The 27026-nt window shown below is 45.8% G+C and overlaps 1 protein-coding gene across 1 annotated transcript in view; it reads left to right on the top strand.

Annotated features, from left to right (window-relative positions):
- The window catches only part of LOC138487549 (uncharacterized), a 395452-nt gene that overhangs the window by 205114 nt on the left and 163312 nt on the right, over positions 1-27026 (top strand). The window contains exon 13 of the mRNA XM_069614031.1: positions 21057-21491. Within this exon, the coding sequence (XP_069470132.1) occupies positions 21057-21491 (435 nt within the window). The remainder of the gene's footprint in view (positions 1-21056; positions 21492-27026) is intronic.

Below are 27026 nucleotides of genomic sequence, written 5' to 3'. Positions count from 1 at the left end.
CGGGCTAGGGCCTGGGCCTGGAAAAAACCATTAATCTCCACAAACATGCCTCCTTACTTGCAGAAGCTGCCCCATAAGATATATAACGTGTATAATCCCCCAACCTCACACCCCTTTTTGATGTAGTAGATGCATGCCCCCCAACTGTGTGCCACCCTGTTTCACCCACAACGGTAATCCCATCCAAGACCATAAATTCTCTCCTGTGTCAACGTGTAATGAAGCTGTCCCTATTAGATGTAACAGAGTGATCAACACATAAATTGATTACAATAAACGAGCTATTATGATCCACATGCGTGTGTTCTACGATACGGGTTACCTGTCCTCCAGTGCCAGATACCTTTGTAGATGTATTACATGCTAGGCGATTCATGTGTTATGATATAAAATGTATGGTTCACATGCCTAATTGTTTTTCTTAGTACACTGTATTCTCGCAAAGGTGTGTTTAAATGTTAGGAGACTCATGTATATAATATAAAATGTGGGGCCACAAGGCTAGTATAAATAGAGCTATTCTGTAGCACGGTAACCACGATATATGTGAAGACACAGCCCATGATATAATCAGAACCTGCTTATTACTTGTTGTAAATGAAGTGACAGTAAACATGTCTTAACCCTATTCCAATGGTTTATGTATAATCCCCGTAATTGAACTGGGCCAAAGACGAGGAGCCACAGGGCCCTCTCTCCCCTCTCCAGCAGCGCCGCGCACAACGCGCACTCAGCCCCCACCATTGTCCCCCTCATGATGGTACAATGGCCAAAGGCCCATGCCTCACTGATATGTCAAACCAGAAGTGTACCCCTATCCGTGTTTGTGCAATTCAAAAATAACTAACTCAGTTGTGTCACTCCACTACTCGGTGAGTGCACTGGCTTGTTCCTTCCTTGTCCTTGCTTCTAGTGTAAGGCAATTGAGGACAAAGGGAGTGTAAGAGAACTACTCACACTTCGTATACATATATTGCCTTAATCATATAACGGAGAAAACAGGCTTGAGACAGACATACAAATATATTTTTATAATAGTTTGTGTGTATGAGACAATTAAGGAAAAATGAATAATGTTCTAGTAAAATTTCAAAATAAATCAAGAAAAACATACAGTACAACAATTATTATTCACAATAACATATGCATGAAGTGTAAACGAAATATCACATTCATCTTCTGATGTTCAAATCAAAAATCTCCTAAATCCTATCAGCCGTAACTCACTGTGCGACTTATTGTTTCAGAAAGCAAGGAAAGAAAACATTCCAAATACTACCAAATGTTTCTAAATTGCACACATAACTAGAGTCACAAGTCCTTTGTGTTTTTACCAGGGGTGCCTACGCGGTCCTCCTGGTTCGTATGATATATGGAATCTGGGTCTTGGAATTACAAGATATCTTTGTATTGCCTACGTGGAAAGGTCAATATCCCACACTGTTGGGGAACTGGCGTCTAATTCAGATTTATCCTCAGTAGTTCCCTTAGTGTGCATGTTTTGGCGTGTTATATAAGAATTTACAACCGCCTTCTTCAGGGCGTCCTGTTTGTAGACCCTGTTGTAAATGTAAAGAAAAAGTAGTGTGAGCAGTTCTGAAAAATAATGCTGGTAAACAAAACTAATTACTAAAACTCAAGTTACCGGCTGTATTTCACATAAGTCGGAAACTGAATCCCAAAGACTGTGGTCAATTCGGAATGGGAAGACAACACTGAGTGCTCTGTGGTCTTTGCATGATAAGGCCGTAATTCGTGCAGCGTGGTCTGCTGATCAGGCCTGCAGGGTTAGGTGCCAGCAGTTCTATTTGTACAGTTCTTTACAGGAGTAGACAGAAAAGAAAGAAATAGAAAGCCATTCATTTCTAGGTTACTAGCATATACGTGTGTGGTTTAATGAATAGTGCTCCGTGAAGAGCAATTTTAATTTTAATTCACCTTGGCTTGAAAAGTCCCAAGCTGGCAGGTAGCCTTAAGCAGTTGCAATGGGTGTGCCCAAGGTGAAAGACCTCCTCTGCTCGCGTATCTCCTTAGCATGTGTCCATATCTGCGTGTATAAAGGAAACTCTCACTATATTTATATTTTCTAAAGTTGTCAAAAATATAGGGTGTATCAAACCGAGACCAGATTTGTGTGTCGCTGCATGCAGAGAAACTGTGGGGCCAGGGAAGTACATAACCATGCTTTTCAAGAAGTGCAACGTAGTTTGCATACATATACCAAGAAACATATATGGTGTGCAGGGCCCAGTCTATCTACTTCCATACGTGTCCCCATAGTGTGATAGAGTACGTAGCATTCACTAAAAAGCCCTAAGCGATATGTGGTTTGCACCCGTGCCCTAGTTTGCAGGATCAGCGCATCCCCTGTGTGGAGGATAACTGATTCCTATCTCACTCTGCGCCCGAGTCACCTTGTGGCAGCCGTTTGCTGTCTTGCATGCAGGGTTCCCTTGTCTTTGTTCGCGTCCTCCAACCGTTGAGGATCTTACTTATGTTCTGCTTACAGGAAGCAAGAGCGTAGTTATGACCGTGTATCCCGTATTACATGCCTATTGGGTAAGAGAGACGATGCGGATTGATGTAGTCAGTCAGTGGTGCGAATACTGGCTGCATGCGTTGTCATGGATCCAGACAAACACTAGCTGTCCTTGTCCATGTTACGCGTCCTCCAACCATGGAGGATCGTACTTCTGTTCTGTTTCCAGGAAGCGAGAGTGTAGTCATGAAGCCCGTGTGTCCCATGTCACATGACTGTTAAGTAGGAAAAATGCTGCGGATTGACGTAATCAGTCCGTGATTCGAGCACTGGCTATGTGCGTTGCCATGGGTACAGACAAGCACTAACTGTGCCCTTAGGTAAATATAGGCACACAGATGTAGCAGTGGTATTAGCACTGATTAATTAATTTCTAATTCAAACTTTATGGACTCCTAGGCTTATGTACTAGTAGCTCCGAGGGTATACCAAATGTCTGAACTTTTGGTATATTCCGTTTTGTCCATAACTGGGAATGTGTTATGTAACAGTACCCCTTAGTCTGTGCTGTTGTATTCCCTATTCAAATGCAAATGCTATCAGATTTACCATTGTCTAGATGTTCTACATATGGTCACTGTGCAGTGATCCAAGTCAATGAATAGTGGGTTGAAGAAATTCATTGAGACCGTGTTGGAACGAGTCCAGGCGGTGTATCCATCTGGATTCCCTATGTAGTAGACTCTTGGATATATCCGGTTCTCCTTTCACTCTCTCCAGGACCCACCAAGCCACATCATTTGGGGGTATGTCTGGCTTCCAAAAAATGTGTCACCAAAGGTGCTGTCAAGGTTTTACACCTTATCTGGGATCAGTGTTCTGATATCCTCAGGTGTACAGCATGTGAGGTCTGGCCGACGTACCTAAGGCCAAAAGGGCACTGTATGCAGTAGATCACATTCTCACTTTTGCAATTGGTGAGGTCCTTCAAGAACCATTCTCCTTGGCCTATTTTGAAGGATTTGAGTTTAATAGTGAACTTGCATGCCACACAATTGCTGCATGGAAAGTGTCCTTGCATTGGTCACAGAGTTCTTTGTGCCTTATGTCTCAAGTCTGGTTGAAAAAGAGAATGCACCAGATATTCTTTAATGTTTTTGCCTCATTTGTACACAAAACGGCATGGTGGATCATCCGGTAGATTGAGCCTGGCTATCTGCCAATGGTGAAGGATAACTTTCTTCATCTGCGATGCATGAGTCCCGTGGGTAATTAGGCATGTCAAGCGGTCTTCACTTTCCGTATTCATTATGTCAAGTGGTTGTAGCAAAGTATCCCTGTTTGTGTTAAGGGCTCTTTTTGCTGCTCGGTCTAGAAGTGGTTTGGGGTATCCTCTAGTTCTTAGTCTAGTAGAGAGGTCCATAGAGTGTTTTTTTAAATCTTCTTTGGAAGTACAATTCTCACAAACCCGTAGGAATTGACCATATGGCAAGTTCGCTTTTGTGTGGTTTGCATGATTACTAGTATGGTATAGTAAAGTATTGCGGTCTGTGGGTTTGCGATGCAGGTCACATTCCAGGACTCCATCTTTGTGTCTAATAATCAGATCCAAGAATGGAACTTGATTGATGCTGTGTTATATGGTGAACTGAATGTCCGGATTGCATGTATTCAACCACTCCCAGAATTGCAGCAGGTGAGTCAGTTCTCCCGTCCATATGAAAATGACATTGTCAATATACCTGTACCAGGAACGGACCTGGTCGTGCCAATGATTTAGGCGAGAGAACACGTATTGTTCTTCAAAGTTGGCCATATAGAGTATCGCCATACTTGGGGCAAAGGCAGCCCCCATCGATGTCCCCTTAGTTTGCAGGTAAATTTGGCAATCAAATGTAAAAAAGTTCTTTCTGAGGGCTATGGCATTAGTTCCAGAATGAAATTAGTGGGTACCCGTTGTTGTAAAGGGTTCTACGTAAGCCACTCGCGTACACATTCTATAGCCGCGTCTTGCGAAATGTTGGAGTAAAGTGATTTAATGTCCATAGTCACTAGAATCTGTGTTTGTGGGTCAAAAGCCTTCCCCTTCAGAATAGTTATGGTATTGTGTCTCGTAGATACATGATGGTTTGCATACTCAGGGGTTGTAGGAAGGTATTTACAAATTTACACAGGGGCTCCAAAATGGAGCCGCTCCCCGACCCTATTGGTCTACCTGATGGGTTCATGGGGTCTTTATGTATTTTGGGTAATGCTTAGAAACAGGGAGTTCTTCCTCCTTTCCTCATTAGGAATTCTGCTTCTTTTTGGGTAATCCCTTCTCCTTGTATTGCAAAGTCAACGGTTTCCATGATCTCTTGTTCCAAATTTTTCATGGGATTAGTGCAAAGAATGGAATAGCATTCCCTATCGTCAAATAGTGAGAGTTTCATAGTTTTGTATTGATGTATGGACATAATAACTACTGCGCCTCCCTTATCCGCCGGTTTTATCACTATACCCTCGTTGTTCTGTAGTTGCAACAGGGCTTGCTTCTCCTTCCAGTAAGATTGTAATTCAACTTCATCTTTCTGGTTTTTAGTTTCTCTAGGTCGTGTAGGACACATTTCTCAAATGTCAAGAGTTCTCTGGTGGCACTTGATTATCTGTTGGAGTGAAGATGGATGATTTATGCAGATCTGTGTCTGCTACCTCTTCTTTTGTGTCCTGTGGATGTTCTTTGATAAAGGTTCAGAGCCTAACTTTCCAAAGGAAAGTTCGTGTTTCCATCTGTACATCATACCAATTGGTCTGTTTAGTTGGGACAAAGAATAATCCTTTGTTTAGGACGGATATTTGTGCTTCCGTGAGCTCAATTTTGGCAAGGTTGAAAACAGGTGCTGTTGAAGCTTCAGTAGTGGATGTTAGTATCTCGGTCTCCTCTGGCGAGGTCGGGTGCCGGGTCTGCCTCCTCTGGGCAGAGGGCCCCATTGTGGGTGTCCCCTTTGCGGATTGTCAAACCCTCCTCCTTCTAAAAAAGGGAAGAACTGGGTTGGTGGATAAGGATAATTTGGTTTTGGTTGATTTAACTGCTGTCTTAGTTGATCATCCGAGGAGGATCCACTGCTGGATCCCGAAAAGTTGACCCCTCTCGGTTTTTCTGTGTTCTTAACGGGAATGATCCTGATGGACCTCCCTGATTTGGGTTAGGAATGTAGTTGTCTGAGATGTAGGGGTAAACCACCTCCAATTGGAAATCTTTTATATCCTTTTAGAGTTTCTTGGTCTTTCTGGCTAGAGTTGCAGCCTTGAAGTCCTCAAACTGTTTATTTAAATCTACTAATAGGTTTTTAGCGTCTGTGATCGTGGTACTCTCTTGAAACGTAGTCTCTTCCATGTCCAGTTCTTGTTGCATCTGATGGCTCTTTCTTTGTGCCATTGTGATCGTCAGGACCATTAGGTCCCGGCTGCATTTAGTGGCGATAAAGCTAAAATTGGTTACGTACTCTTTATCATCCAAAAATAAGCAAGGAGTGTTTCTTACAGTAAGACCAGTTGGTATGATACTTGCCCTCACTGATGCCTTAATGTAACAAATGTAGCATCTCACCCTTCCGGGGAGCCCGCACAGAGTGTTCAACCCCATACCTCCTGATACAAGATGACCCCCATACCTTTTCCCCTTTCAGGGGCACATGACGAATGTATGTAAATATAACATGAGAAATATATGATTCTCCCCCCAACTGTCATGGTGTCAATGGGCATATTTTATGAATGTCTTTTATTAAATGCTTTGAAGTAGTGTTTAGATTAGAGAGTTAGGGCCTCATTACACGGATGGCGGTAGGGATTTACCGGTACCGGTAAAATACCGGTACCGGTAAATCCCTACCGCCTTACTACGAGGTCCCTTTGCGGGTTGGGGGATTTAACGCCTGCTTTTTGCAGGCGTTAAAATCCAACCCGCTAAGGGACCTCAGAGCTAATTACAGCACCGCAAAATTGCGGTGCCGTAATTAGCGCCTTCCCCATTCCCATAGAGCCCTATGGGGCAGAAATGGGAATGGGGAAGGGCAATGGCGGAAGGACGATTTACCGCCCCTCCAACCTTGGAATGGGGCGGTAAATCCCCTTTCCGCCAAGGCGGTGCCGGTATTTTACCGCCTACCGTGTAATGAGGCAGTATCCATCACCTTATCCGGAGCCACATAACCTTCACCTCACACTGACCAGCCCGGCTGAGGCACGTGATGTCCACCTTCCCGCCAAGCAACTATCCAATCATCAGAAGGTTGCGCCTATGAAACTATACTGGACTTGTGGCTCATCCAATGAAATGTAATTTGTGTACCATATGCGATGTCGTCATCTATGATGCTGTAACCCTTTTTAAAGTAATGTCAGAGTAATGTTGCGCAGAGCGCTCTCAGAGTATGCAGAGTTCTCTGCTGGCCCTATTTTGGTTTTTAGATAAACTTTACCTTTAACTTCACCCGCACTTGGTCTTGGTCTCATTCTCTCCTGGGGTGTGTCCATTATTGACTCTCATTGGGGAGTTTGAACTGCATTTTGGGGGACTGCTCACTTTCACTCCCTATGATCAAGCCCCGGTCCTGCTACGTATGTTACTTGATTACACCTTGGCCCTGTATCTCCATGCATTATCGTAAGCTCACGGCCTTTCATGTATGCATTACTTGAGCTGTGCGTCCCCGCGCTACATTGATTAAGCATTCATCCGCGACCGCAATGATTGCCAAATGACAAACACTATCTGCCTTATTTGATCTAATCGCTCAGTAGATGAGCCGCACTGTTCTACTACCTTATCCTGAGATTTATCATACCTCGTACCACTTTGCATTACCTTCGCCGATGCAATGCCTCTCCCAATAGTAATTGCGTTCTTGGACCTGAAAAACCTCTGCCTTTTGTTACCGCCTTACCATTATGTTTAGCAACTTTATCGCGTTACACTACTGTTGTCTGTGATGCTTCTGCAATACCTTCATGTGTGGATTTGTTTACCTTCCATTCATTGCACGACATGTGTGACCTGCTCTAACCTGCTATTTAGCCCATATTGTTACTCCACATTTCGCTGTCCTATACTTCCTAGTAATGGCAAATTCAACGGCTATGCAACCACTGCCTTTGATGCCACTGTAATATTAAACCTATCGTTCTTATTAGCGAAAGTGAACGTACCTAGCCAGCCTACGCTACTATATGGCGACTTGTTGATAGCCCTAAACCATTATATTTGCCCTTGTTGCCCGGCATTGTTGTGACTTGTCATACCTGACTAGTACCCGTTTGCTATTGCTGTTAGACCTAGCCAGCCTTTGCTACCATATTGTGACCTGTGGCTAGTCCTCAACTACTATATCTACCCTTGTTTCCTCTGCAATATTTTGATTTGCCATACCTGATGGCTACTTGTATGCTATTGTGATCAGACTTAGCTTCGCCACCACTACCTTATTGCGACCAGGCGTTTGCTCACTGCTACTATACCTGCCTATTCCTTGCCTATACTGCACTCCCCTTCGCCTACCATTTTGCCATACGGCTACTCACTATGCTCCCACACCTTGGATCACAGCATGCACATATGTTAATCATATTGTTAATATCCTAGGCTTGGGCACTCTCCCACAGCCACAGCGCTCCACCGCCTCAGTCCACCCCCCTGGTGACACTTACCTTCATGATGGTGAACCTAACCAACAGCGCTAACTTCAACTGGCCATTACGCCAGAGAGCTCCCACCCAAGCCCTCTCCTCGGGAAGGTACCTTAACAGTAACACATTGCCCATCGCCACACCTCCACCCAACAACCCTTATCTAAACTCCCCCGCCTTATGGCTAGAACACTTTTCCACAAAACCCATACCCAATCAACCTTGTGCCCTGCACTTAAGGAACGCTAGACTAGGCTCTAGATTCTCACATTTAGTTTGCCACTCACAGAAGCCCATTACGACTTCGAAATCTCCACCACATAGTCAGCGACATCCTGGCTCCATCACTTCCTCTCCCTTGCCCACTCCCGACCACCCTTCCCACACTCCCAAAGATACATTGATTAGGGGTGCCCTGGTCAACGCCAGGTCCCTCCCTGCCCATGCCCTAGACATTGCAGACTTTAACACTACTCAAGATCTTGACTTCCTGCTATATCAGAGACATGGTTACATGCAGCCTCTGGACCACTACTATCCCTTGCCTTACCTACTGGCAATTCTATCATCAGATCCGACCACAACACTAATCAATCGAAAGTCGACGGAGTCGCCTTTATCCACAAAATTTCACTTGGCCTCAGAGCTATTCCCAATCAACAGATTCCTTCAGCAGAGGTACTATCAGTCAAACTTCCCATCTCACCCAACCAAACTGCTACCTTACATCTCATCAGGCCTCCTGGACCTGTCACCACCTTCGCTGATGACATTACGTCCCTACTAGTGGACAAATCTAAGACTAAGGGCCTCATTACACGGTAGGCGGTAACCATGGCGCTATTAGCGGCATGGTGCCGCCGGTATTTTACCGTGTCCGCTTTGGTGGATGGCCGAATTACCGCCCTACTCCAAGGTGAGCGGGGGCGGTAATTCCCCATTCACCAAGGCACTTCCACATTCCCATCTTTGCCCCCATAGGGCATAATGGGAATGGGGAAGGTGCTAATTACGGTACCGCAAATTGCGGTACCGTAATTAGCACCAAGGTCCCTTTGCGGCACCCTACTTTAACGGCTGGTAAAACCAGCCGTTAAGGTCGAGTCCCACAAAGGGAACTCGTGGTAAGGGTGTACCGGTACCGGTGCCCTTACCAGTACCCTTACCAGTACCGGTAAACCCTTACCGCCTACTGTGTAAATCTCAAATTATCCTACTTGGGGATTTTAACCTGGGCTTCCAAGACCCTAACGACCCTAATACCGCGGACATTGCCAACACTCTAACTGATCTGGGCTTCTCCCACCACATTCTAGAACCCACTCACAACAAGGGAAGAACACTTGACTGGTTAGTTGATTCAAACTGCAGTATCAACTTACAGTCCAATTCACCTTGCACTTGGTCGGACCATCACACGATCACCTTTAATATCAAAGCAAACGACCACGGCCCTAAACATGATATTGCCCCCTCTTTCCGCACTAGAAACAAAAGAGACATAACAAGTGATAAACTACTCCCTCTTATCCTTCCCACTCTAAACAAAGCTTCTTTATCATGCTTGGATCCCACAGTATTAGTTGATATCTACAACCATGCTATGCTCGAAGCAATGAACTCCATTTCCCCAATCAAACGTAGGAAACCGAAACCATGTGCACATCTCAACTCTTGGTTTACGCCACACTTGAGAGTGCTACGAAAAGAAAAACGAAACGCTGAAGCCCGCTGGAAAAGTCATCGTTCTGATGCCAACAAGGTTAGCCTTTTCATAGCATCCCTTAACTATAAAGAGGCTATCTTCAAAGCAAAAAAAGACACTTGCAACAAGTGCATTATGCAAGAGGATTCGAACACCAAAGAGCTGTTCAAGATTCGGAATGAAACTTGAATCCCCCGTAACTCCCCCTGACTCTTGCACCAAAGATAGCACATGGTGTTCGAACATACAAAAACCGCTTTTGGATAAAATCGCCACTCTCCAATGCAAAATTAACGCCAAACAAATCTGCCTTCAGTTAGACCAGCAGCTTAACCTCCCCACTAGCACGAACACCCCTACCACTCCTACCTATAATCCCTTCAGCTTCTCTCCACTCACCATCACTGCGGTTGAATGCATCATTAACAAGCTTACACCGTCCAACTGTCAAAGCGATACATGCCCAGCCCCTATTATTAAGGAGGCTACACGTGATCTAGCCCCGTTTATAACTGCCTTCATAATTTCGTCCTTCAAAACAGGCATCGTCCCGTACAACCTCAAGGATCTAACAAACTCCTTGGCCTTAGGCAATCTAGTTTCCGGCCTAGGCACAGTACCAAAACTGCCCTCATTGATTTAAAAACTTAGATTGAAGAGCTTAAAGATAACGGGAAACTGGCCCTGCTACTTCTACTAGATCTTTCAGCAGCTTTCCATTTGGTTAATCACCAAATCCTCTGCTGGCATCTGAAATCAGCAGGTCTCCACTGATCGTACTGCCGTAATTGTACTAGACATTGTTGGGTTTGTCCCCTACTCTTTGGTGTTAAGCCTCTGGCCCTGCTTGTTTGCAGGACACCTATCTAGATCGCTGACAGGCAGATTCAGCACTTGTGTAGCGCTGCACCACCTAAGGATATTGGATACTTTTCCGAGATCCTAGCCTCTAACGACCTGCCTCGAAGTCCAACAGGCAGGTTAGTGTTTTTTCTTGACACTCATGAGTGTCACCATTTTACTGTGTTGTTGTCTACGCATTCCGTTCTAGTGTTGTGAGCACTGATATTGCTATTTGGTAAAAGCTGACATAGTTGCTTTTCTTATATTGAATACTTTGTAGGACAGATTCACCTTCCTACTTTCAACTGAACCTTTGAAGTTGTGAGTCCCCACGAGCATACCATAAGGTAATTTACCTTTTTTGGTTCTCCAGTTCACTAAGTTAGAACTCTACAAAGTAAATTAGCTATTCATCAGCTGACCCTGTGTTTTTATATATTTTTAACATACAGGTGCTATGAAATTGACTCAGATCACGTCTGTGAATCTATAAGAACTAGGTTTTCCGTTGAAACTGTTTTCTCCTGATGAATGTTTGTTATTTGTGTTTGTGAACAGAAACATGTCGAGACAGCCCTCTGGATTGAAAACGGAGACGTTATAAAATGGCATATTAATCTAAATGGATTCTGATACACAACAGGTTGCCCGAAGTGTATATGTTTTTTCTTGAATTTGTTTTAGTAAGTGATTGCCTATTACGTGTTCCTATGTTTTTCCTGTGAAGTTTTGTAATCTTTGTATTGTGGACTGCTGAATTTAATCATGTTTTTTTAAACTTGCCGATTTATTATAAAAAATGGTGTGGTCATTTTTTAGATGTGTCAGGCCCCCCCTGTAGGTCATATTCCTTTGTGACCAGCACCTGTACATGTAGCTCTGTCTCTTATTTATATACTGCTCTAAGTGGAGCCACATGTGTTAATTACATGTAGTGCCAAGGCACCCATATGTCTTGGCTCAGCCCTATGGCATGTCCTTGGCGGTAATATAAGGGTCTCACCTATGATGCATACGTGTGTCATGTTTTTGCCCAAGAACCATCGTAGTACGTCCCCATTCCTCCCCCAAAATCCATCTAAAGGCATACTATGTCCTATACCCAAATTCAATAAGGCGCAGTACATTCCTACCTCTAGTGAACCTATGAATCGAGCATTCTGAGCCCTTGGGCAAGCCCTTCAATAATTAGATTGGGCAATCCATCTAAGTGCGTAACGTGTCCTATCCCCATCCAACTCAGAGCACTTCATTTGCTACCTCCAGTGAACAATCTAGTCAGGCATTGTGACTGTTTGGGGCAAGCCCCCTTTGATAGGACAGGATCTGCCGGTTCAAGGCCTCTAGGTATTCGACCGAGGCAGGCGTTTGGATGAGACCCCATTGAATATATCAAGGTCTGATCCGCTGTCCAGGCACTTTCCAGTGGCAATGCGCAAGCTACTATCAGATTGTCAAGTACAGCATGGTAACCAGGGTGCACCAGATGGAGTGAAGGAAATCCCAGAGGCAGATGTGTGATTGTGTGTGGTAGTGGAATAGGCTGAATTTAGGAGGGTGGGCTTTGGCGAAAGCAGCCGGCATCTGATGTAATGTGAGCTGTTGATGTTTTGGTGAGTCTGGGTCGGTGCTTGTGTGAAAGGACAGTCATGGGAGTGTAGGGGGAGGGGAATAGCCAAAGTGTGAGGGCCTTTATGAATGCAAGGTGGTTTTCAATGCAACAGATGTGGAGAGGGAGAGAGTTCCAGATGGTGGGAGCTTCGATGGAGAAGGAGGATCCTCCCAATCTGGTGCAGTTGAAATGGTGGATAACGAGTAGTAGTGCTGTGTCAGATCTGAGGATCCTGGTGCGTTGGGAGCGTATGAGTTTATCCTGGAGGAATTTGGAGCCTGTGTTGTGGATGTCACTGTGAGTAAATGCACGTTACTTTAAAGGTAGACCGTCGACCAATAGGGAGCCCAAGTAGGACTCTCAGTGCAAGGCTGATGTGTTCTCTAGGTGGGAGGCCAATGAGGAGACGGGCAGCAGCATTTTGGATTCTTTGGAGTTCCTTTAGATGGACAGGCGGTGTGCCTAGATAAAGGCAGTTTCCCTAATCTAAGGGGGCGAGGATGATGGAGAGGATGGCAGACGTTCGGTGTGGGTAGGTGAGGTACGGGAAGATTTGCCTGAGGATGCGTAGTTGGAAGAAGCAGGTTTTGGATACAGAGTTGATGTGTTGGGAGAGGGATATATTCGAGTGTAGCATACATCCAAGGTTTTTCATTGAGGTGGAAGTTAACGATGGTGTGGGAGGGGGATTCCTAGAGAGTGAGGCCAGGGGGTAGGTTGGGGAAGGAGAGCGGTTTATGTTAGGGAGAATTCTCCAGAATGGCTGATTTCCCTTACCTACTGAGTCCCTCAGCAGCGTTGCAGGATTTCCTGGATTCTTTTATTCTCCTGGTTAGAGTGTGAGCCTTTTTTCCCAATTTTACATGTGTTTTGCTGTGTGTGTTTAACATTTTTGTGTTCAGAGGCTGTGGAGTCTCGCCTACTCCAGAGGCATCATCTTTTGACTGTGCGTCACACAGCACCTTCAGTGCAGTGACACAGGGTTGTCCTTTTCACTTTCCACTTTAAACTCGATTTTCTGGGACTGACTACTGTCTCCCAGAACATGTAAAGTTGCCATTGACTTTATTAGTCTTTTTAAAAATCACAGACCCAGTACAAACTATCTTACATAGAGTTCTGGAAAGGGTTAATAGCTATCCCTTTTTGTCTGTTTCTCATGAAACATTATTTCGTTCCCTTTTCATTAAGATTTGGCTGGTGGCAGTGGTAACTACCCTATTTTTCCTACCGTGGTTATTTTAAATAGCCTTGGTATTGTATTAGGCCATCTTAGTAGCCTCGAACTTAAACCTGCTGGACCATATTTACTTTTATACGGTTCCGGCTGAGTTTATTCGCCATTTCTTTTTGTAAAAGTCTTTCTCGTGTTCTTCTCTGCGTGCCAAACCAGGGGTGATTCCTTTGTTCGCTGTCCTTTGGTAGGCTTCTACACAGTAGCCCTCCTTAGGCGCATGAATGTCTGAGGGGGTCAGGATGTGAGGGAGGGGTTTGAGACTCCCTGCGCAGGGTCTCCTTGCAGACCCATGTCGCACTCTAGTATGATTGGCTGTGGTGACTGCCCCGGCAGGACAGCCACCGTGCTGTGTGAATGGGGGAAAATTGCATAAAAAGCAGGTCTCTGGGACTGAGAAGGCAGAGTCGCCACTGGATCGAGAGACCCGAAGAGTAGCTGACAGAAGAGGACCTCTACCACGACTGAACCTCCCGGTGAAGCACTGCTGCGGGTCTGAATCTCCAAACTTCGATGACAGGGAAGATCTGCAAGGAATCTTCTCCCCTTGAGCTGGTGGGAACAACCAGTTTGCCAAACTGCAAGCCAGGCCTCCCTACTCTGGTCGAATTTGCTGTGCACAGCTAAAGTGAACCGGATAGCCAGGAGGAACGGACCCTGCTTGGGTTTTAAGGAGCACACCTTTTATTTGTTGCTTTGCTCTGCTGCTGGTTTCTTCCCTGGGCAGTGCAGGACCCTCCAGTCTTCCTACTTTGTGTCAGTCCAACATTCGCTTCGTGAACCGTGAGCCTGCAGGACCTGCCAGGAACGTCTGCCTCAGCTACAGACTTCTTCTCCATTTAAGGTACTGTTCAAATCCGGTCGTTTGTTCCGTCTGACAGTGGTAAAAGTGTTTGAAATCTTTTGCCAATCCGAGGGCTTGACCTTCTCTATTCTTTAAAGTAACTTTTCATCTGACCAACGTCGTTCTGAACTCTTGGCAAAGACTTAACCGCGAACTACTCTGAACTGTGTGATCCTCTGCAAAGACTCTGGTCCATAGACTTTGGCCCAGGCCTCTTGATTTGATTTCCTCACTGTAGTTACTTTTTATAGATTGCGCTGCTTACTTACTTGTTGGTGCTGCTCAACTTTTGTCTAACTTTGTCTTTCCCTCCCTTTTTAATTACGGGAGCGCCAATTTTGCTCACACTTCATTTTGAGCTTAACTTGTCCAGAATCTATTGGGTGTGGTGTAGTGTATTAAGATTGTGATTTTTCAACTGCTTGATAATAGTGAAATGTTTTATAACGGATGTGTAAATAAATGTATATTCTTCTACTCAGAAACCTTGAGTCAGTGTTTGTTTGACCACAATAATTGCTGTCCTTTGTGTAACTTCTTATACTGCTCACTTTACTCTTGAGATAAGTCTGGCTGCTCAGCCATCACTACCACTTTACTGTGTAGTACAGGCTTGTACCAAAGGTGTATTTGTACTGTCACTTGTAGTCTTAATTGTGTGTGGTGTTCCCAAAGGGTACTGCATGAGATTCTGCCTAACAGTTTACTGCAAACTAGGATTTCTGTTTTTCTCATGTGGGGGAGGGGGATTCCTAGAGAGTGAGGCAAGGGGATAAGTTGAGGAAGGAGAGCAGTTTTCCTGTAAACTAGGATTTTTGTTTTTCTCAGGTTGAGGATGAGGTGGTTGGTCGTCATCGTGTGATCAATATCAGAGAGGCATGGTGGGAGATCTGGGTGGGCCGCACCTTGTTATTTCGGGATTGTGAGGGTGATCTAAGTGTTGACTGCGTAGTTGTAACAGATAAGGTAGTGGGAGCAAATATAGATATTGAAGAGGAGGGGTGATAGGGATGCTCCCTGCACAACCCCTTTCAGGACTGGGCAAGAGGTGGAGGTGAAAGGGGGAAGGATCATCATTTGTGAGCAGTTTAAGATGGAGGAGACCCACGTAAGAGTGGAGAGCTTGATTCCTAAGGGGTATAGCCAGTCTAGGACTATGGTGTGGTCAATGGTATCGAAGGCGCCAAGAGGTCAAGAAGGATTAGCACTGCTCATCCTTGTACATTTTATCTGCTTTTTAGGTCATCCCAAACAGACACCAGGGAGGACTCAGCTCCTCAGAGGAGGTCTGAAGCTTGATTGGGCTGGGTCAAGAAGGTTGTTGGCTTCTGTGAAGTGGCAGAGCTGTTTGTATGCTGTGCGATACAGGAGTTTTGCAAAGAAGCGGGTGTTGGAGATGGGCCGGTAGTTCTGGTGAATGTGTGAGTCAAGCGTGGTGTTTTTGCCGAGAGGTTTGATGTAGGAGGTTTTGAAGACTTCCAGGAAGATTCCTGAGGTGAGGGATTGGTTAACGATTTACCATGCAATGCTGCCTGCGCAGGTTGATTTTAGGATGTTCTTGAGGCGCGTGTGTGGGCACAGGGCTCCAGGAGAGCCTGACGGGCGGCTTTGCGCTAGGAGCGTGAACATCTCCTGGTGTGAGATGGGAGAGAAAGAGGAGAAGGCTTGCAACGGGAGGGAATTGGAAAAGGGGACAAGTGGAGAGCGGGGAGAGAGTAGGGGCATCATTGCTATTTTAGAAGGATGGCACTGTCTATCGATAGCGATGTGAGTATTTTCGGACAAGGCATCGCATAGGGATTATGAGTTAAGCGGGGGAGGGGTTGAGCAACCTGGTACCTTAAATTCAGAGATGAATCTGTGCAGTTCCTTGAATGGGTTGTGAGAAATCAAGATTGGCACAAAACCACAAGGGGTGGTCAGAAATGCAGCAACTAAAAATCAGCGATGGTTTGAACTAGAGTGTAAAATGGCTAAAACAGAGCTAATAAACAGTATGAAGACCAGACCGGGTTTTGGCAATAACGTTATTTGTGATGTCAGGAAATCGAACATTGATTGCCAATAGATACAAATAAGTTGTTTCTGGTTCGCAATATTGGAAGGAGTGCATATCAAGGATCTGCAAAAGTTTGGAAACTGGCAATGGTGAGGGGCATGAGGGTGAGAGAAAGACCCTCCAGGGTTGTATCACGGAGAGTGAATGGTACAGGCAATTTCACAACAGGTGTATCGAACACAGAGATGAGTTTTTATGGCGAGGTTGTGCGGAAACTTGAATAACGTATAATCACATGCAAGAAATCACCACTGGAGGAAACCAGGAGCGCAATCATAAGGCAAAAGAGTGGTAAGAGCCCTGGCCATGATAAAATAGCGGTGGATCTTTTTGAAACGGAACTGGATATCTGGACACCCATTTTCTTCTGCCTGTTTATTGCAATTCTAGCTGAGGCAGCAGTCCCTGAATCTTGAATTAAGGCTGCACTAGTTCCCCTTTCTTGGCGACCCGGCAAACTATCGTCCTATCACAACTAAATGCAGACCGGAAGCTATTTGCATGGATGATTGCAGACAGGCTTGAAATATGGGCTGATGAAAATAATATCATTACCCCCTACAAGCTGACTTTCAGGAAGATCTAAGAACTATAGATCTGGCATTTCACTTTTTCATTTTGGCACAAAAATGTGTTTCTCAGGAGGGTGAATTTGTACGTAGTTTTTATTGATTTAAGAACTGTGTTTGATGGAGTACCAACGTGTTAGCTATGGGATCCCCTGAAGGATCAGGCAAAACCGGACTGTCTGGGGCAATTAAATTACTGTATAGTCAGAATGAAGCAGCGATACCTTGGGGGTTGAAAGAAGAGTTGACGCAACCTATTAAGATAGAGAAATGGGTCAGGAAGGTTGTGTAGTGGCCCGCACGCTCTTCTGTATCTCCATTAATGATTTAATGAATGCGATAATGCAAGAATATACACGGATGCACTGTGGCTGGGTCAAGAGAGAATCCCATTGCTTATGTTCGCGGACGATGCCATCTTAATCCCAACAACCTCTATGGGGTTTATGAAACAATTCTCTCTTTTTAGTGATTGCTGTAAAATACTGAGGCTGGATATTCATCTATCAAACCAATATCAATGATTTTCCATCCCCAGGGTTGGCGATCAGCCTGGATGGGGTATGTTGGAAAAAGTTACACACTATGGGCCTCATTACAGCTCAGGCGTTAAGGGTTAACGCCGTCGTTAACCCTTAACGCCTGATTCCGATTTTAACGGCTGCTGCTAGCAGCCGTTAAAATCCATGGTGCTAAACCGCCTTGGTGGTAACACAAGATCACCTCAAATTCAGGAAACTGCTCAAAACATGGCTCTTCAACGCACCAAATTAAAGAGGGAGCACCAGCGAAGAAAAAACTACCAAAACAACACAATAAGAATCTGTGAAAGCAGACCACCCAAAGAAAAACCGACTGACTCTAACAAAAACTCTCGAACATTCTGCATACTGATCACCCAACACTGAAGGAATAAGACACACACCTCGCCACTAAAAAGGGATACACCGCAATCTTCACTGCACTGCACTCTTCCGATTCTCTCCAACACCCAAACCGCCAACAAAACAACCGCATACAACCATCCACCAAACACCACACAGATACCAATCAACTAAGAACAGACCAGCACAGTGACCAGTCTTTCTGAACTAATGCCACCAACAGCACACCAAAGCTCTCCTGTGCTTTCCGCTCTCAATCCCACTAACTATCCCATCTCATCCTTCTCCGTTTTCAGGTACACCTGGGCGCCTGGAGACCATAAAAATGGCAGCGGTGCACGTTATAAATCACAATAACATAACATGCATAGCGTGCAATTGTGGAGGGAGAAATCTAGCTCTAGCAATGCAGATGTTTACTGTATAATTGATAAAACAACTCAAGCAAAAACAGTATTTTCTTTTTAGTCAGATAATATAAGCTGCACAATTACTCCAGAACATACATAATACGATTACCTGTATTCATTTTAATGCTGCAATGTATAGTAAGTAGTTATTGCATCAAAAACTGTGATATTGTGTATATGTCGACAGCTACGGGTGCAATCATTGCATAGTATGTGTTGTGTAATGATTGTATTACTAAGTATTGTTTTATATATGCATTGTTGGCTATGAGACACAATGTTGAATAAAGCTGCTGTCAAACTAGAAAAGGACATTGTCATGGCCACTGGGCAAGAGCACATGTCTTTATCACCTACAGGGTCCAAATGGACCCAGCCCTGGCGCCTCTGGCACCAGGCTCATAATAAAGTGTGCTAAGGCACGTGCATCAGGGCCAGGCGTGACCATAGAAGATCATTGGGGAGCACGTGCAAGAACCTCTGAGAGTGGCAAGGTGGAGCCACAAGGCGGGTCCAAAGGGAGGGGCCGGGACCAGCCCATTTAAGGCCTACCCGCCCACATACTGGTGCTTCACGTTAGTCTGCCTTCTGCAGCGTAACGCTTACCGCCGTCCTTACCTGTTTTCCTGTTCATCATCTCATCGCGCATCTTCTAGACTCCAGCTACTCCATCGCTGAAGGCACATCTTACCTGATTCCAGCTACTCCATCGCTGAAGGTGCATCTTACCTGACTCCAGCTACACCATTGCTGAAGGCGCACCTTACCTGACTCCAGCTATACCACCGCTGTATGCGCACCTTACCTGTCTCCTGCACTCCATAGTGTCATGAACCGTCGTCTGCGCCCTTTCTGGACTTCCTGGTCCCTGACCCATAGGGGATTGAATACGGTGGTCCTTCCATCATGGCCGCCCGAAACGGAATGCTCCTGGTCAGTCTCTACGTTCCACGCTACACGTTCTACAAAACAGACACGCCCCCACGGCTCTGCGCGTCTCAACGCTACCGCTTGCTGTAGTCGGACGTGTGTTGCCGGAGTTCGTTCGGGGCTCTCTTTTGATTCCTTGTTCCCGGTTCCTTGAAACTCCCATCCTTCCTCCCATTCCTCTCCCTTACCTTCCTGGATTTCTTTTGCGCTCGGGTCATGGCGTTCCGTGCCTCTGAGTACAACTTCTTCCTTCCTGGTATCCACCCTGGACTTCTGAACGCTCCCAGAAGCTGAGTGGCGAACCTCACGCTGGAATCCGAGGACCAGCGTTCGGGTTTGTACAAATCCCAGACCGTGAGAAAGAAGACATCCCAGAAGGTCGCAAGCAAACAACAAAAGCAAGTGAGAAGGGGTGAAACTTGTGACAGATTGAGACACCTAAAACACGATACAGACACAGAAATGGAAGCCGCTGTTCAAGACCTCATGCGAGGCATGCAGGAACTAACCACGGAGGTACAGAACTCTAAGGCTGAGAATGCTGCATTAAAACAGCTAGTTTTGTCACGTGACTCTGCAACTAAGGAAAGTGTGTTATTGGGAGGAATAGTGGACAAGTATGATGGTTCTTCCAAGACTCTCCGTGCCTTCCTTGATTCATGTTTATTGCACTTCACCTTTAAGCTCTACTATTTCTCCACTCCTAGAGCAAAGGTGGGCTTTATGATCTCACACCTCACTGGAAATGCCTTGACTTGGGCAACCCCCCAAGTCAATTCGGACGACACCCTCCTGGATGATTATGATGGATTCTTGAGTGCCCTAAAGGCCATGTTTGATCGCCCAGAACAGGTGTACAGTGCCCAAGAAAGACTGCTCTAGTTTCAACAAGGATCCCAGGATATGCTCACTTATGTGACCATTTCAAACAGCTCGCAAAGGAAGCAGATTGGTCACAAGAAGCCAGCATCACTCTCTTCCGAAGAGGTCTGAATGAAGAAATAAAAGATGAGTTAGCTAGGGTAGCCCACCCAAGCTCCTTCCAGGCTCTCATGGACCTTTCTTTACAAATAGACTTCCGAATCCAAGAAAGAAGAGCGGAAAAAAATACGTCTAAATCGGCTTTCCAAAAGACCACTATAGAACATCCGCCTAGGTCAGAGCCCACAGTTTCTCCAACCCCAGACCCAGAACCCATGCAACTAGGGGCCTTCCGTGGACCCATTACCTCCCAAGAAAGGATACGATGGATCCACACTGGTCTGTGTATGTATTGCGCCTCCGATAAACATCTTGTGAGAGAATGCCCTATTGCTCCTCCACAGCGTTTGGGAAACGCCACCTCCCGATCCTAGAAGGGGCACAGTTTCGGGAGAGAGATGTTTGCTCCACATCAATTCCATCCTTGAACTCTCCTGGACAAAATAATCTTGTGGTTCTAGAGGCCTTTCTATCTCCTTCCAAGAAAGAATCTTACCCCATCCTGGCATTAGTAGATTGCGGAGCCATGGGTGTATTCCTAGATCATGATTGGGTCACTGCTCACAACATTCCACATGAAAGCCGAGAAATACTGCAACCTGTAGAGGCTATTGATGGGAGACCTCTATCTACAGGACCCATAACCCTTCAGACTAAAGAGATTCTACTCTCTATAAACCACCATCGAGAGAGGATCAAATTTGACATCATAAAATCAGCCTATTATCCGATGGTTCTTGGAATGCCTTGGCTACAAAGACACAACCCCTTCATCAATTGGGCAGCAGGCTCCCTGTTCCTTGGATCTGAACACTGTATGTCTCACTGCTTATCTCTAGATTCCTTACTAAAGCCTTCTGAAGACTTGCAAGAGAAACAGAAAAATCCAGTCACCGTCTCTAACATTATCCAGATTCCCAGGGCCTACCAAGCCTTTACTGATATATTTTCAACCGCTATAGTCCAAGCTCTTCTCCCTCACAGACCAGAGGATTGCGCCATCGATACTGAACCTTCAGCAGTGATTCCCTTCGGCAGGATGTTTATATTATCAGAACCTGAAAAAAGGGCCCTCCGGGAATACCTGGAAACTAACCTGGAAAATTGCACCATACGATCATCTAAATCCCCAGCGGGTGCTTCATTGTACTTTGTTCCCAAGAAAGACACCAACGAGCTCAGACCATGTCTAGACTATCATGGCCTTAATCAGTGCACTCTCAAGGACCGCTACCCCTTGTCCCTCATCTCGGATATCCTGGAAGCAGTCAGAGGTGCAGTGATCTTTACAAAATTGGACCTAAGGGGTGCCTACCATCTTATTCGTATAAAGGAAGGTGACAAATGGAAAACAGCCTTTAGAACCCCCTTCGGCCATTTTGAATACCTGGTATTCTTGCCACTTGCCAATGCCCCAACGGTTTTCCAACGTTTCATGGATCGAGTGTTCTCTGATATGCTGTTCATCTTCGTCATCGTATATCTGGACAATATACTGATATACTCCAGGGACCATCTAAGACATGAAGAGCACGTGAAGGCAGTCTTACAACGTCTACGTGAACATAAGCTCCTGGCCAAGCACGAGAAGTGCCTTTTCCATGTATCAACTGTTCACTACCTTGGATTCATTCTCAGTCCAAAGGGAATTGGAATGGACTCCTCAAAGGTTGACTCCATTTTATCCTGGCCCATTCCAACTACTGTGAAACAGATTCAATCCTTCCTGGGGCTTGCTAAATTCTATCGGAAATTTATACCAACCTTTTCTGAGATCGTGCATCCAATCGTTACATTGTTAAAGAAGGACACCCCTTTCCTGTGGACCTCAGCCCAAGATACGGTATTTCAACGCTTGAAGTCGGAGTTCACTTAAGCCCCCATCCTTGCTCAACCTAACATTGATTGACCCTTTCTTGTTGAGACTGATGCCTCCAACTATGCCATTGGGGCAGTTCTAAAGCAAGAGGTGGATGACAAGTTAGAACACCCCATCACCTATCTTTCTCGTATCTTGACTCCCAGTGACACCCACTACTCCGTTTTAGAAAAGGAACTACTAGCCATCCATCAAGCCTTCACTGACTGGTGTCATCTCCTCCTGGGAGCTAAACACCCAGTACAAGTTCACACGGATCATCGGAATCTTCAAATTGTACAATCGCTAGAATGTAGAAACAGTCGTCAAGCCCGTTGGGCGTTCTTTTTTGCTCAATACCAGTTTCAAATCCATCATGTCCCTGGAACACATAACATTATAGCCGATGCCTTATCCAGACATCCAGATTATGAAACCCTTGAAGATTGGTCCTTTCTAAAGATGTTTCCACACTCAATATTTGCTGCCCAAGCACTCACCCTCCTGGAGAATATTCAAAGTCAAACTCAATCCTCTGAAACCTGGAAGAAGTTTAAGAGAAATAATAAATGGAATCTCACAACAAAGGACGGATATTTATTCAAGGACAATCGGTTGGTCATCCCCACTCCTGGACTGAGACGAAGGATCACAATCCTAAGCCATGATACCCTTCATTCTGGACACCGTGGCATTACCAATACCCTCCATCTAATACAAAGACAGTGTTGGTGGCCGAAGATGAAGGATGACATCAGGATCCATATCCAGACATGTGCTGTATGCAACCAGAACAAACATGATAATAAGAAACCGGCAGGTCTCCTACTCCAACCAGCAATACCAACAAGACCATGGGAAATCATCGCCACTGATTTTATCGTAGAACTACCATCCTCCAGGGGCTACACGACTATTATGGTTACTATTGATTTGTTTACTCATATGGCTCATTTTACACCTTTATACAAACCGCCATCCTCATCTGACCTTGCCGGAATCTTCCTAAAACACATATTCCAGCTTCATGGGCTTTCTTCCAAGATAATTTCTGACCGAGGACCCCAATTGTTAGGCGGAAACCTGTGCAGTTCCCTCTGGGACCACTGCAAAAGATTTAGGACTACAGGCGTTGGCGGTGAACCCACTTGGTAGCAGTCTGTACCACACAGATTCACTTGGTAGCTGTGGCTGAGCAGTCAGACTTCTCTCAAGAAAAGTTGGTCAGTATGTGGAGTATACAACATAAGGCAATTCTTCACAGCAAGACAAGCAAACACGCAACGAGGCTTAGTGTAAAGATAGTAAGTTATTTATTTATAACACAACATCTATGGAAAACACTAAAGCAAATCACTGCAAACAAATCAAACACAATTACTCTACGGAGTAGAAAACGATCAATCCCCCTAGCAAGATATCGACAACTCTAGGTTCTACCGGTACCACTTATTTTCAGACAGAGGTGTATACCTCAACCTAGATGACACTCGAATATTAGATAGGATGGGAGAGAAAAAGATCGGCAGGTAATGAAATCAACACAGTTCAATCCTATGCGGATAAAATGCAAGACAGGAAGGCAAGAATCACAATAGATTTGTAAAGTTCAGAGGCCAGGCCCACTCGGAGAGCGGCAAGGCGCGATGTCCCAAAATGTCTCTAGTGGAGATGCATTCAAGTCTTTATAGCAAATTGTTATCGGCAGATCGAACCAGTTCAGAACAAAGAATGAGCAAAGCTTGGAGGCGACCCAGCGGAACAGAGAGGATTAAGACACCTCACTCGAACCGACCGAAGGGGAAGCCAGGCGGACACGGTACCTTGTTGTGGAGGGCAGCTCCGGCAGGGGCAGTTGTTCCTGGTGGTGGATGCACGTCGGGTCTTGGCCAAGAGTAGAGATGATCTCGTCGTCGAAGGAAAGTAAAGTCCGGTGCACCACCAGGGAAGAGACCAGCCGCGGAGTGCTCCGTCACAAGGCACCACCTTTTGGTCGCGGTACAGGGGTAGTGGCTATCCGGTTGCCGAGGTGCTCTGCACGGGCAATTCGACCACTGCGTCCTGAGGCAAATAAAAAGCAAAGGGGACTGGTTGTTCCCACCAGTCAGGGGAAGAGACTCTCCGGCAGGGAGATCTCCTCTGTCGTCGGAAAGTGGTGAGTCGGTTCCGCAGGGCTCCACCGGAGGTGTCGTCGTGCAGGTCGGCTCAGCGTTACCCTCGTCGGATTCTTAGGTCCTGTGGCGACTTCTGAAGATCCAGTCCCAAAAGCCCTGCTTTTATGCAGAAAACCCCCATTCATTCAGCCTAGCTGTCAATCGACACATGCTAAGTGGTGAGCGGGAAGGCTCACCACCTGGGCCAATCACTCCAGAGTGCGACCTGAGTTGGCAAGGCAACTCGGTCCAGGGTGCCTAAACCCCCTCCCACACCCCTGAGATAACCCAGACAGAATGGCACCACTTTGGAGGGTCTCTGTACAGAGGCCCGCCAAAAGTGGAACAAAGGGCTCAACCTTTGGTTTAGGAGTCACAGAGACGAACACAGACGCCATTTTAAAACCGAGTTCTGGCAGAAAATACCATCCGATAAACTTATTTAAGATAAGTAGATCGGTGGTACGTCAGAGATTAATGAGAAAAAAGTATCAATCTCCAACAATGGGACAAATCCCATAGGGTTATGCTCGGGGTCGAACATAACAAGTAGTTTCCACTGCCACCAGCCAAAACTTGACGAGGAGGGACAGGACAGTGCCCCCTCGAGTAACAGATCCAGGAGTAATCGAATTACCCCTACTAGTACGTCCCCAATAAGATGGTTGGTAATAGTTCTGTTAGTAAATTTAGGTCTAGTAAAGCCAATGGTGACTTTACATGCCCGGGGAGACAGGAGTCAGTCCCCGGGTATGGAGTCTATGGTGGGGGACCCGCTAGGGCGCCCCCGTGTTACGACACGTAGGGTGCGGTGTAACACACATAGAAAAACATATGAGACCCTATGGAGTAAAAGACCCCATAGCCCATCGAACACATTGACATTTCAAAGGAATTACACACATACATGTCCAAGAGTGGGAGAAAAGAGTCTCACTCTTGGCAGGATGGAAAAAAACAAACTCCAGAAATCCAGCAAAGCTGCTGGGGGACTCACTAGGTTAGGAAATGCAGCCTAAACAGAGAATTCTCCCTAACACTCGCCCCCCCAGACTAAGGGACAGGAGGATTTAATCCACTCCTGGATGAATCTCATACCTCTAGTCGATGACATACATCCTAGAGAGACCATCAGCATTTTGGTGGTGACACCCTGACCTGTGCTCAATGGTGAAATCAAACCCTTGCAGGCAGATCGACCATCTCAATAGTTTTGGGTTTTCCCCTTTCATTTGCATTAACCATCTCAAGGGTTGGTGGTCAGTCTGAATAACAAAAGTAGAACCATACAAGTACGGCCTAAACTTCTTCAGAGCCCACACGATAGCAAAGCACTCTCTTTTGATTGTTGCCTACCTTGTTTCAGGATCCTTCAGCTTGCGGCTGATGAAGCAAACGGGGTGCTCCCTACCTTTCCCATCCAGTTGACTGAGTACGGCACCTATCCTTACATTGGAAGCGTCTGTCTGCACAATGAAGTGTTGGCTGTAATCAGGAGCTCTGAGTACTGGGGCTTGGCAAAGAGCCTGTTTCAGGTTTTCAAAAGCCTGATTGCACTCCTCGTTCCATTTAACCTTTTTAGGAAATTTGGGCGAGGAGATGACATTCAGTGGAGAAGCTATGGTCCCATAGTTCTCTATGAAATTCCTGTAATACCCAGTGAGGCCTAGGAAGGCTCTCACCTGGGTTTGAGTAGTCGGTGTTGTCCAATTTTGCACAGCTTCAATCTTACTGAGCAAAGGCACTATTTCTCCACCGCCTTCCTCATGCCCAAGATAGAGTACCTTACTCTGTCCTATTTGGCATTTACTTGCCTTTATGGTCAGATTGGCTCGTCCAAGAGCCTGCAAAACATCTCTCAGGTGGATTACATGTTCTTCCCAGGAATTGCTGAACACTGCGATGTCATCCAAGTATGCCATGCAGAAGTCCTCCATCCCATTCAGAACCTGGTTTACCATCCGTTGAAACGTAGCAGGTGCATTCTTCAGTCCGAAAGGCATTACCTTAAACTGGTATAAGCCAACGGGGGTAGAAAATGCAGTTTTCTCCTTGGCATGGTCTGTCAAGGCTATTTGCCAATAGCCTGACGTCAAGTCAAATGTGCTGAGGAACTTGGCGGCGCCAAGTTTATCCACCAACTCATCTGTTCTTGGCAAAGGGTGGGCATCAGTCGTGGTGACTGCATTAAGAGCTCTATAGTCCACGCAGAATCTAAGCTCTTTAGATCCGGCCTTTGGTACTAACACAACTGGGCTAGACCATGGACTAGTAGAGGGCTCTATTACCCCGAGATCAAGCATCATGCTGACCTCACCTTTGATGTGGGTTCGTACGTTTTCTGACATGCGGTACCCTCTGCTTTTGACCGGCAGAGAGTCACCAGTGAGTATGTCATGCTGGCCCCAAGGGGTCACGCCTGGTGAAAGCGAGAACAGAGAGGCAAACTGATTCAACATAGATTTGCACTCTTCTTGTTGCTCGGGTGTCAGATTGGAGGAGAGATTCACTCCTTCAATTTTTTCATCTAAAGGTAAGCCTCTGAGGAGATCCGGAAGAGCTTCACTCTCTTCTTCTTCCTCGGATGATGCTAGCAGCAACGCTCCTACATCAGGTCGTGAGACATATGCTTTAAGTCGGTTGGTGTGAAAGACTGCCGGAGCCTCCTTGGGATTGCCCAAGTCCACCAGATAGTTAACCTCTCCGAGTTTACCCACTACTCGGTAGGGTCCCATCCACTTATCTTGCAAGGCCCTCTGCCTTGTTGGGATCATAACGAGAATGAGCTGGTCTTGAGC

The sequence above is a fragment of the Ambystoma mexicanum genome, chromosome 9 (assembly GCF_040938575.1).
Source record: "Ambystoma mexicanum isolate Mex_15411 chromosome 9, UKY_AmexF1_1, whole genome shotgun sequence".
NCBI classification, from domain to species: Eukaryota; Metazoa; Chordata; class Amphibia; order Caudata; family Ambystomatidae; genus Ambystoma; species Ambystoma mexicanum.
The sequence above is the reverse complement of the archived record's forward strand: the minus strand, read 5'-3'. Positions and strand labels throughout refer to the sequence as shown.